Source organism: Lithobates pipiens, unplaced genomic scaffold, assembly GCF_037356315.1.
Source record: "Lithobates pipiens isolate NorthernLeopardFrog02 unplaced genomic scaffold, aLitPip1_a1.2 Scaffold_24, whole genome shotgun sequence".
Lineage (NCBI taxonomy): Eukaryota > Metazoa > Chordata > Amphibia > Anura > Ranidae > Lithobates > Lithobates pipiens.
In genome coordinates, this window is record NW_027507786.1 from 2,764,911 (window position 1) to 2,777,789 (window position 12,879).

Consider the following 12,879-nt stretch of genomic DNA (forward strand, 5'->3'; position numbering starts at 1 on the left):
CACTCAGTGTCACATAATGCTCACCTCTGCGTCACATTCTACTGACCTCTGCTTTCTGTGTCACATACTACTGACCTCTGCACTCTGTGTCACATACTACTGACCTCTGCACTCAGTGTCACATACTTCGGACCTCTGCGCTCTGTGACTTAGTACAGCCCTCTGTGTCACATACTACTGATCTCTGCCCTCTGTCACATACTACTGACCTCTGCGCTCTGTGTCACATACTACTGACCTCTGCACTCAGTGTCACATACTACTGACCTCTGCGTCACATACTACTGACCTCTGCGTCACATACTACTGACCTCTGCTCTCTGTGTCACATACTACTAACCTCTGCACTCTGTGTCACATACTACTGACCTCACTAAAGCTGATATGGTAGAATAAGTTTATATTATATTCTGACGTTTGTATTATTCTATTTTCTCAGCTTTTCTCCAAACCTTCATGACTTTTTATTGTGGCTTTTCTAGGACGAGGCACCCCGCATGCTGCACCCCGGTGATCTTTGAGGTAGATCTCCACCCCTCCGGGGTCCCCTACTTTAAAAGGAATGTACTTTCCCTTTAATGACACATTACTCTTCTATAAAGGCCTCTCAGTAAAATTCAGAGCGCATTTCCTGCTGCGGTTTCTCGCTGTCAGCGTGGAGGAGGAAGAAAGGACCGAAAATGGAATCATTGGGAGGCTCAGAAGACGCATCGCACTCGGCGACCGTCCCGACCAGAGAGGCTGCGCAACTTTCTGTTTTGTTTTCCGTTCTATAAAATGAAACAAGTAAGACCCGGGACTCTCCGATAAAAACCCCCGGGAATCCAACAAACACGCATCACCGCTTCCCCGTCGGGGGCTTCCCCTGCCAGCCGGACCCAGGGGGGGCTTTTCACTCTGCAATTCATTTACTGGATATTCAGATTCACATCCTTAGAACGTCGCCGAGGCCGCGGGACGCTTTAGAAAATCTCTGGAAACAACTTACAAATTTTTATTTTTTTTGGCTACAAATAAAAGATGAGAAGAAGATTTTCCAGCTGTGATCACTCAGTTGGGATCGATCGATAGTGAAGGATCCTTCGCTATGTACGGCAGGTCCGCAGGGTACCTGCTACAGGGGGTTCTGGGGTTGCTGGGTACGATTGCCCTGATGGTCTCGGTCCTCACCTCCCATTGGTACAGCAATAGAGGATTGTGGGATGAAGAGACGGAGGAAGCAAAAGCCACCAATCAGACGGCGCTTTTACAGAACAGCCGAGGTAAGCGGAAGAAGCGAAATCTTCAATTGGATACATTTTGTAATATTTCAATCAAAGATTTTTTTTTAAGTAACTGTTACTATTGTAGGTGATTGAAAATAATTTTTTTATATATTATCTAATTCAGCGTTTCTCATAGGGGTGGCGCAGCATCCTAGGGGGGGGGGGGGGGGGGGCACCTTCTGTACTAGTCAGCAGGGCCATCCTAATAGCATCACGGGCCCCCGGGCAAATCACTTTAGTAGCGGGCACTTCTCTCCCCCCCCCCCCCCCCATCCTGCCCAGGTCAATTTTTAGCGTTCAGGGCTGTCACTTTTTAAATGACAATTGTGCGGTCGTGCTGCACTGTACCCAAACTACATTCTTATCATGTTGTTCCCACAAATAGAGATTTATTTTGGTGGTATTCCAACACCTCTGCGGTTTTTATTTTTTGCTAAATGAATGAAAAAAAAAAAGACAGACGATTTTGAAAAAAAAAGTTTTTCTTTATTTTTGTTATAACATTTTGTAAATAAGTAAGTTTTCTCCTTCACTGACGGGCACTGATAAGCTGCACTGATGGGAACTGATAAGGCGGCATTGATGAGGTGGCACCAATGAGATGGCACTGATAGAGGGCACTGATGGGCATTCATAGGCAGCACTGATGGGCACTCATAGGTGGCACTGGTGGGCACTGATAGGCGACACTGATGGGTACTTATGGGTGGCACTTATAGATGGCGCTGATGGGTGGCACTGATAGATTTCACTGATAGGCATCACTGGCGGCACTGGCAGGCTTTTTACATTGGCACTGCTTGGCAGCTTCCTGGGCACTGATTGGCATTTCCCTGATGGTCTAGGGTAGCATCCCTGGTGGTCCTGGCGGCATCCTGGTGGTCCTCGTGGGCATCTGAGGGGGGGGGGGGCTGCGCTGATAAACAATTGTAATTGTTTATCAGCACAGACCCCCCCCCCCCCCCCCCCCCGTCAGGAGAGCAGCCGATCGTCTCTCCTCTACTCTCTGGGGGCGCGCAGCAGCTTGATATCCTGACAAGGTCATGTGACGTCCGGTCAGGATATCGCAACCACTTTGCCAACGTTATTTTGTGGCAAGTGGTTAGTAAAATTGATTTTACACAATAAGAAAACATGCCATTAATCAAAGGCTAATCAACAAGGGGCCCCCCAGATCACGGCCCCCCCACCCTAGGTGAATAAGTATGGGGTACATCATACCCCACCCATTCACCTAAATAATAAATAAGTGTCAAAAATAAACACACTACACAGGGTTTTAAAGTATTTTATTAAAGCAGCTCCGGCTCTTCCTCTCTCTCTCCGCTATCTTCTCCTGTTTTGCTGGGTCTTCTCCCCTTTCCTGTTCTTCTCTACAATCTTCTGCTCTTTTTCTGGGTCTTCTCCCCTCTCCGGTCCTCCTCCGCTATCTTCTTCTCTTTTTCTGGGTCTTCTCCCCTCTCCGGTCCTCCTCCGCTATCTTCTTCTCTTTTTCTGGGTCTTCTCCCCTCTCCGGTCCTCCTCCGCTATCTTCTGCTCTTTTTCTGGGTCTTCTCCCCGCTCCAGTCCTTCTCCGCTATCTTCTGCTCTTTTGCTGGGTCTTCTCCCCTCTCCGGTCCTTCTCCGCTATCTTCTGCTCTTTTGCTGGGTCTTCTCCCCTCTCCGGTCCTTCTCCGCTATCTTCTGCTCTTTTGCTGGGTCTTCTCCCTCTGTTCTTCTTCCGGTGTCGACTCGACAAGATCTCCTGGTGTAATGCTGGGTCCACCGTGTGCAATGACTTATATTGGCATGGGGCGGAGCCAACCAATGATGTAGTTAGAAGACACACCCTTTGTGATGTCATCATCCTATAATGACGAGGGTGATGACATCACAAGGGGCGTGTCCTCTAACTACGTCATCGGGTGGCCCCATACCAATATAAGTCATTGCACATGGCGGACCCAGCATTACACCAGGAGATCGTGTTGAGTCAACATCGGAAGAAGAACAGAGGGGAGAAGACCCAGCAAAAGAGCAGAAGATATCGGAGAAGGACTGGAGAGGGGAGAAGACCCAGCAAAAGAGCAGAAGATAGAGGAGGAGGACCGGAGAGGGGAGAAGTCCCAGCAGAAGATAGTGGAGGAGGACCGGAGAGGGAAGAAGACCCAGCAAAAGAGCAGAAGATCCAGCAAAAGAGCAGAAGATAGCGGAGGAGGACCGGAGAGGGGAGAAGTCCCAGCAGAAGATAGCGGAGGAGGACCGGAGAGGGGAGAAGTCCCAGCAGAAGATAGCGGAGGAGGACCGGAGAGGGGAGAAGTCCCAGCAGAAGATAGCGGAGGAGGACCGGAGAGGGAAGAAGACCCAGCAAAAGAGCAGAAGATCCAGCAAAAGAGCAGAAGATAGCGGAGGAGGACCGGAGAGGGGAGAAGTCCCAGCAGAAGATAGCGGAGGAGGACTGGAGAGGGGAGAAGTCCCAGCAGAAGATAGCGGAGGAGGACTGGAGAGGGGAGAAGTCCCAGCAGAAGATAGCGGAGGAGGACCGGAGAGGGGAGAAGTCCCAGCAGAAGATAGCGGAGGAGGACCGGAGAGGGAAGAAGACCCAGCAAAAGAGCAGAAGATCCAGCAAAAGAGCAGAAGATAGCGGAGGAGGATCGGAGAGGGGAGAAGTCCCAGCAGAAGATAGCGGAGGAGGACTGGAGAGGGGAGAAGTCCCAGCAGAAGATAGCGGAGGAGGACCGGAGAGGGGAGAAGTCCCAGCAGAAGATAGCGGAGGAGGACTGGAGAGGGGAGAAGTCCCAGCAGAAGATAGCGGAGGAGGACCGGAGAGGGGAGAAGTCCCAGCAGAAGATAGCGGAGGAGGACCGGAGAGGGGAGAAGTCCCAGCAGAAGATAGCGGAGGAGGACCGGAGAGGGGAGAAGTCCCAGCAGAAGATAGCGGAGGAGGACCGGAGAGGGGAGAAGTCCCAGCAGAAGATAGCGGAGGAGGACCGGAGAGGGGAGAAGTCCCAGCAGAAGATAGCGGAGGAGGACCGGAGAGGGGAGAAGTCCCAGCAGAAGATAGCGGAGGAGGACTGAAGAGGGAAGAAATCCCAGCAAAAGAGCAGAAGATAGCGGAGGAGGACCGGAGAGGGAAGAAGACCCAGAAAAAGAGCAGAAGACCCAGCAAAAGAGCAGAAGATAGCGGAGGAGGACTGGAGAGGGAAGAAATCCCAGCAAAAGAGCAGAAGATAAGGAAGAGAGAGCAGAGCCGGAGCTGCTTTAATAAAATACTTTAAAAACCTGTGTAGTGTGTTTATTTTTGACACTTTTTTTTATTTAGGTGAATGGGTAGGGGTACGATGTACCCCATACTCATTCACCTAGGGTGGGGGCCGTGATCTGGGGGGTCCCTTGTTAAAAGGGGCTTCCAGATCGCGATATGTCCCCACCCACAGACCCCGACAACCACCGGGCAAAGGGTTGTCAGGAAGAGACCCTTGTCCTCATCAATATGGGGACAAAGTGGGGGGGGGGGGGGTGTCGCAGGCCCCTCTGCTCCGCTCACTCGACCCTTCCCTTTCCTGACCTGCCAGGCTGCATGCCCAGATAAGGGTCTGGTATTGATCTTGGGGGGGAAAACTTCCGCAAAATTTTGTTGGGGTTCCCCTTCAAGATTCTCAGCACACAAGTCGCACCGCAAGTCGGATCATCTTGATCCGACTTCTGCTGAGACTTCTATTCAAATCAACAGGCTCCCATAGGGAACCATTGATTATGAATAGAGACAGAAACGCGGCTGAAAGCTAGCTTAGCTAAACGGGTATTGACGCCATTGCAAAACGCGGGAAAAAAAAAACGGGTTTTTAACGCCGCTTTTTTTCCTGGCGTCGGTACTAGCTTTGAAGCTCGTTTTTTAAAACGTCCGTGGGCATATAGCCTAAGGCTCCGTGCACACTGAAGCTCATAAACTGACGTTTTTGGGCGTTTTTTTTTTTTTAACAGCCCATAAACTCCTCTCAGTGATATCCTATGTGTCCATGCACACATGGACGTTTTTATTTTGGATGTTTATCAGCAGTGGAGTTTATGGGCTGTTTTCTGAACGCCATAAAATCGCGTATTTTTCTGACGCCAAACGCTCATAAACGCTGATAAACGTGATAAAGCCCTTCGCGCTACTAGGAGTAGACCAGAAGGATATGCAATATGTAAGTGAAAAATAAGATGTGTTCACAAGTGCTGCAAAATCCAAGTGTTTACAACAACACCAAACAAGTGAAAGCATATATAAATAATTTCCGCGCAAAAGTGAAATATATCAAATCAAACAGTTGTGTGTAAAGGGAAAATATAACTACTAGATATAAAGCACAGAGGGGTAAATGTGCAAAGATAAATAAGGGATATGTGAATCCTCTATGAATAAAGAATAAAAATGGGTGGTATCAATCATTTTTGAAAAAAAAAAATATATATATATATATATATATAAAAATTAAAAAAAAATAATAAAGAATATAAATACCTAATTATATAGAAAAATAGATAAAGTGAAAAAATGTGTAATAAGTGAGCCAATCGTAGGAGGAAAATAGATACGAAAAAAATAAAACAATATATCAAATGACAGTAAATATTAAAAACGAACACTTTATGAACTTTACCATCAATTTCATTCAATTTTATTTAATACACCTATTTTAATTATTATTTTTTTATATTTTTAATATTAACTGTCATTTGATATATTGTTGTATTTTTTCATATCTATTTTGCTCCTATGATTGGCTCACTTATTACAATTTTTTTCACTTTATCTATATAATTAGGTATTTATATTCTCTATAATTTATTTATTTTTTAGAATTTTAATATTTTTTTTTTTTTCACATCAGGCACGGAAACACTTTGGATATTTTTGATTGAGACCACCCATTTTTATTTCTCACACATAGAGGATTCACATATCTCTTATTTATCTTTGCACATTTACCCCTCTGTGCTTTATATCCAGTAGTTGTATTTTCCCTTTACACACAACTGTTTGATTGGATATATTTCACTTTTGCGCGAAAATTATTTATAGATTCTTTCAAACGCTGATAAACGTCATTAAAATTAAAAAAATAAAAAATAAAGAATCTAAATACCTAATTATATAGAAAAATAGATAAAGTGAAAAAAATGTGTAATAAGTGAGCCAATCGTAGGAGTAAAATAGATAAGAAAAAAATAAAACAATATATCAAATGACAGTAAACATTAAAAACAAACACTTTATGAACTTTACCATCAATTTCATTCAGTTTTATTTAATACACCTATTTTAATTATTATTTTTAATATTTTTAATATTTACTGTCATTTGATATATTGTTGTATTTTTTCATATCTATTTTGCTCCTACGATTGGCTCACTTATTACAATTTTGTTCACTTTATCTATATAATTAGGTATTTATATTCTTTATAATTTATTTATTTTTTAGAATTTAAATTTTTTTATTTTTTTTTTCACATCAGGCACAGAAACACTTTGGATATTTTTGATTGAGACCACCCATTTTTATTTCTCACACATAGAGGATTCACATATCTCTTATTTATCTTTGCACATTTACCCCTCTGTGCTTTATATCCAGTAGTTATATTTTCCCTTTACACACAACTGTTTGATTGGATATATTTCACTTTTGCGCGAAATTATTTATAGATTCTTTCAAACGCTGATAAACGTCGATAAAACGCTCAAAAACGTGGCTAAAGTTTTTGATCCGTTGAAAAAAAAAACCGCTAAAAATAAACAATAACGCGGAAAAGCGCTAATAAACGCAATTGCAAAAACGTTAAAAGATTCGCTGCAAAGCTACTGGCGTTTTTAGAACGTTATTTTAACGTCCGGCGTGCATGGAGCCCATGAAATTCGTTCAGTATATGTGACTTTGCTTTTCTTTGTTACAGTTCACGGAGCTCAGATGTTCTTCGCTGGACTATCCTTCATCATGGCCGCTGCGGGTTCCTGCATCTGCTTGCTTTACTTGTTTTGCCTGAGGCCACCAAGACACCCCCATCCTACCCTCCAGATGCCGAAACCAGGAAGCCTTCTTCTGGCCACGCTTCCTCCTACGGGTGAGCAGAACTTCTCCTGTAGTCATTTCTGCCGGCCAGCAGTCAGGATCTTCACCTAGAACTGACATCACACACACACACACCGCCATTGTTATAACCGCACAGCCCCTCCCCCCCTCTTCCTCCTGCGTGCAAACTCAAACACCGTTGTACTTCACACTACAAGCTTGTTACTCAACAAATAGAAAGTGCCATATCTTCAATAGAACCGTTTTTTGTTTTATTTTAACCACTTTTAACCAGATTTGGCTGCTGAATGACCGGGCCATTTTTTGCGATTCGGCACTGCGTTGCTTTAATTGCGCGGTCGTGCGACGTTGTACCCAAACAAAATCGACGTCCTTTTTTTTCCCACAAATAAAGCATTTTTAGGACCATTGGCGTTTATACAGCGATCATTGCTATAAAAATGCACTGATTACTGTAAAAATGTCACTGACAGGGAAGGGCTTAACACTAGGGGGCGATCAAGGGGTTAAATGTGTCCCCCTAGTGTGTGTTTCTAACTGAAAGGGGGAGGGGATTGACTAGAGGAAGTGACAGATCGTGGTTCCTAGCTTTTGGCTGCTGAATGACCGGGCCATTTTTTGCGATTCGGCACTGCGTTGCTTTAATATGCGCGGTCGTGCGTCGTTGTACCCAAACAAAATCGACGTCCTTTTTTTCCCATAAATAGAGTTTTCTTTTGGTGGTATTTGATCACCTCTGCGGTTTTTATTTTTTGCGCTATAAACTAAAAAAAAACAAAAGTGAACATTTTGAAAAAAATGCAATATTTTTTATGTTTTGCTATAAGAAATATCCCCCAAAAATATATAAAAAAAACAATTTTTTTCCTCAGTTTAGGCCGATACATATTTTTGGTAAAAGAAAAAAATCGCAATAAGTGTGTATTGATTGGTTTGCGCAAAAGTTATAGCGTTTACAAAATAGGGGATAGTTTTATGGCATTTTTATTATTCATTATTTTTTATTAGTAATGGCGGCGATCTACGATTTTTATCGGGACTGCGACATTATGGCGGACACATCAGATACTTCTGACACATTTTTGGGACCATTGGGATTTATACAGCGATCAGTGCTATAAAAATGTACTGATTACTGTAAAAATGTCACTGGCATGGAAGGGCTTAACACTAGGGGGCGATCAAGGGGTTAAATGTGTCCCCCCTAGTGTGTTTCTAACTGAAGGGGGGGAGGGGACTGACTAGAGGAAGTGACAGATCGTGGTTCCTAGCTATTAGGAACACGCGATCTGTCACTTCTCACAGAACAGGGATTTGTGCGTTTACACACACGCTTCCGTGTTCTGCCTCTCGTGCCCGCCATCGCTCGTGGCCGGCAGTCATCGCAACCATTGGCACCACCTGCAGTGCAGCTGGCACGCTATCCCGATCCAACGAGCCGATGTACAGCTACGACGGCTCGAAGGCTCATGCTGACCTGCCGCAGTAAAATGACAGCGGCTGGTCGGCAAGCGGTTAACCAAAGTCACTGGACTGGAGCTCAGGGACAATCTTTTAATAATATAAGGTAGAAATTTATTTATTCTTGAACTTTAACCCTTTCGCTGCCAGAGCCATTTTTTGTGGGTTTTTTTTATTTTTATTTATTTTTCACACATGCTTAAAAAATCATTTGTGGGCATGAAGATTGCATCAAAACCCCAAACATTATTTATATTATGAAAGCAGACAGAGAGAGAATAAAATAGCGGTAGTTCCAATTTTGGAGCATGATTTTACTGCAAAGGTCTAAAAATACCCTACAGTTAATTTTAGGGCACACAGAAATAATACATTTCCCACTTTTCTGGTAAAAAACTAATGAGGTTGCACTAAGTAAATAGATGCCCATCATGTCAAACCTTAAAGAGGAACTGCAGTCTTCCCTCCAACCACTTTGCATATTATTTTATATATATATATATATATATATATATATATATATATATATATATATACTGTGATTCTGTACTTGCCAAATATGCTGCAGACATCTCCCTCCACTGAGTCTGGCTGCAGCCATTTTAACTGTGGGCAGCTGAAGCTGCTGGCTGTTCACTTCCTGGATTTACAAAGACACACACCTCCAGCTCTGCAGCTCTCATTGGCCCTCTTATGACTCACCACCCCTTCCTTCCTGGCAAATGCTCACATGAGTGAGAGAGAGAGAGAGCTGTGCATGATGTCATAAGCCTAGACTTATGACCAGACAAGAAACAGGAAGTGGGCTGTATAAGGGATTTACTGGCAGAAAAAAAATGTTTTACTATCCAAAGTTAAAACAATAACAAGGGCCAAAGGCTTTAACCACTTCCCGACCAGCGCACGACGATGTACGTCGACAGAATGGCACGGGCAGGCATATTGGCGTACAGGTACGTCCAATATTCAATGCCGCCCTGCCATCGGGAGCGCGCCGCCGGCAGCGCGCTGGTCGGGACCCCCGTGAGTCCGGTCGCGGGACCTGCGGACTCGATCGCCGCGGGCATCCCTGCGATCGTCTCACGGAGCGGCCGAATGGAGGAAATGCCGAGTAAACAGCATTTCTCCATTCTGCCTAGCAACTAGTGACGCTGATCTCTGCTCCATGTGATTGGAGCAGAGATCAGTGTCCACTAAATGAAAGCCCAACCCCCCCACAGTTATTAACACACCCCTAGGAACACTTAACCCCTTCACTGCCAGTGTCATTTACACAGGAATCACTGCATTTATATAGCAGTGATTACTGTATAAATGACAATGGTCCCAAAAATGTGTCAAAAATGTCCGATGGGTCCCCCACAATGTCGCAGTCACAATAAAAATCGCTGATCGCCGCCATTACTAGTAAAAAAAAAATAATAATAAAAAATTATTAATAAAAATGCTATAAAACTATCCCTATTTTGTAAACGCTATAACTTTTGCGCAAACCAATCAATCGCTTATTGCAATTTTTTTTACCAAAAATATGTAGAAGAATACGTATCGGCCTAAACTGAGGGAAAAAAATGTTTTTTTATATATTTTTGGGGGATATTTATTATAACAAAAAGTAAAAAATAATGCGTTTTTTTCAAAATTATCGCTCTATTTTTGTTTATAGCGCAAAAATTTTAAAACCGCAGGGGTGATCAAATACCACCAAAAGAAAGCTCTATTTGTGGGAAAAAAAGGACGTAAATTTTGTTTGGGAGCCATGTCGCACGACCGCGCAATTGTCAGTTAAAGCGACGCAGTGCCGAATCGCAAAAAGTGGTCTGGTCTTTGACCAGCAAAATGGTCCGGTCTGCAAGTGGTTAATAAATGGAAAGATTAAAAAACGACTGAAGTTTCCGCTTTAAATTTGCTTCCGCCTGTGAAATGGCGACAAACATCAGTACCCTATATTTTCCATAGGCGACACATTAAAAGCTTCCTATAAGTCATCAGTTTAGTGTTACGGAGGAGGTCTGGTACTAGAAATATTTGTCTCACTCTGGCCTGCGCGGTGATATGTAACATGTGTATCACAATCAGTGTTTTCATATGCAGGGGTCTCTCCTCTACCCTTGAAAGCATCAAATAAATATATATATACATTCATTCGATGCTTTAAAAAAAAAAAAAAAAAAAAAAAAAAAAAAAATTTGGCATTCACCCTAGACCAGAAGTAACATCATGATGTTGCTCCAGTCCTCCTAGATCAGCCTTTCTCAACCTTTTCAACACAGAGGAACCCTTGAAATTGTTCTCTGGCCCCGGGGAACCCCTTTTAAAAATTGGAAATCTACAACTCATGATACCTTAGTGTGATGGTCAGTGGGAAGAATGGTCCTTACACTTGTAGTCATTGGGAAGAATTACCTCCATACAGATAGCTAAAATGATCAATGGTGTCAGTGGGAACTTATCTGAGAGGCAGAAATGGCCCAATGCTGAAGGAACCCCTAGCAACCTCTGGAGGAACCCTGGTTGAGAATCACTGTCCTAGATCATAGAGGTGAAGAAAGATGATCTGGCCCCTCCTCACCTCTGTGTCCAGCTGCTTCTCGGGCTCGGCGGTGAGAACGGTAAGCCCGAGAAACACCAGCGAGCGGTGGGGCGTATGACCCCTGCTGCTGCTTCTAAAAGCGATCCAGCAGGTTAATTGGCTGCTCGGATCACTTTTATCTGAAAGATTTGCAGGCTGCAAAAAAAAAAAAAAAAAAAATATAGGGATTATGGCTGATGGCTTCAGCCATAATCCTGGTAAACAATTTCAAACCCATAGTGTAAATGTATGTTAGGGGGGGTTAAGAAGTGGAGGGGCAAAGTGAGCAAGGAAATGCATTAACTGCCTGCCTTCCTGAATACTCAGATATGGCGGCTCCAGAGTACGGTCGTCCAGCAAATATTCACATATTACCTACATGTTATCCTATGCAGTCCAATAGGTCTCCGATTTGATACATTTTGGTCTTTATTTGCAGGGTTCTTCTTCTCCGTGGCCTGGACCATCTTCACGTGGCAGCACCGGGAGGCGATAACGGCTAACTGGACTAGATTGGGTTTCTCCTACTGGCTGGGGGGTTTATCGTGGAGCGCACTGCTGCTCTTACTTCCTGTCCTGTACCTGATGGAGGAATGTGCGGTCACAGCGAGTCACAAACCACTCCTCGTCTGACCGAAGAGATCTCAGAAGATGGAAGAGATCTCAGAGGATGGAAGAGATCTCAGAGGACCGAAGAGATCTCGGAGGACCGAAGAGATCTCGGAGGACCGAAGAGATCTCAGAGGACCGAAGAGATCTCGGAGGACGGAAGAGATCTCGGAGGACCGAAGAGATCTCGGAGGACCGAAGAGATCTCGGAGGACCGAAGAGATCTCGGAGGACCGAAGAGATCTCAGAGGACGGAAGAGATCTCAGAGGTCCGAAGAGATCTCAGAGGACCGAAGAGATCTCAGAGGACCGAAGAGATCTCAGAGGTCCGAAGAGATCTCAGAGGACCGAAGAGATCTCGGAGGACCGAAGAGATCTCGGAGGACCGAAGAGATCTCAGAGGACCGAAGAGATCTCAAAGGACGGAGCAACTACAAGTGTGAGATGATAGAGACTGTTCTCCTTTCTTATGATTTCCTGTCCCACTGATGGGTGTCAGACCACGAAAAACTCTTCCATGTTACAGAATAATGCCCCTTGTTGTCCTGTAATTAGGATCATTTGTATGTGATTAAACAAATCCATATTTCTGCTCATAGACTTTGTTGGAAATTGTTAAAGCCGGAGTGCTTATATTTTCCCTTCCATAATCCCGCAAAACTTATCACGTCTACGAACTATGGGATAGCTTTAGGGACTTTTATTTATTTTTTTATTGTTTTTACTAGTAATGGTGGCAATCTGCTATTTTTAGCAGGACTGCGACGGACAAATCTGACCCCACTTTTTGGGGACCAGTGACATTATTACATTGATTAGTGCTATACAAATGCACTGATCAATGTAAAAATGACAGTGGCAGGGAAGGGGTTAACACTAGGGGGCGATCAAGGGGTTAAATGTGTTCGCTTAG

The 12,879-nt window shown here is 44.1% G+C and overlaps 1 protein-coding gene across 2 annotated transcripts; it reads left to right on the forward strand.

Annotated features, from left to right (window-relative positions):
• Positions 1-625: 625 nt before the first annotated feature.
• On the forward strand, positions 626-12,562 carry LOC143929611 (uncharacterized). 2 transcript variants are annotated; one of them, XM_077453511.1, is made up of 3 exons: positions 626-1,262; positions 7,188-7,355; positions 11,797-12,562. In XM_077453511.1, exon 3 carries the CDS (start codon positions 11,951-11,953, stop codon positions 12,407-12,409), a length of 459 nt encoding a protein of 152 aa, XP_077309637.1. In that variant the 5' UTR covers positions 626-1,262; positions 7,188-7,355; positions 11,797-11,950; the 3' UTR covers positions 12,410-12,562. The 2 variants fall into 2 exon arrangements, with proteins under 2 accessions (XP_077309637.1, XP_077309638.1); XM_077453512.1 differs by having other exon boundaries at positions 627-786.
• The last annotated feature ends 317 nt before the right edge of the window (positions 12,563-12,879 follow it).

Coding starts and splice junctions, on each gene's coding strand:
- LOC143929611 (XM_077453511.1), top strand. CDS start 11,951: ATGTGCGGTCACAGCGAGTCACAAACCACTCCTCGTCTGACCGAAGAG.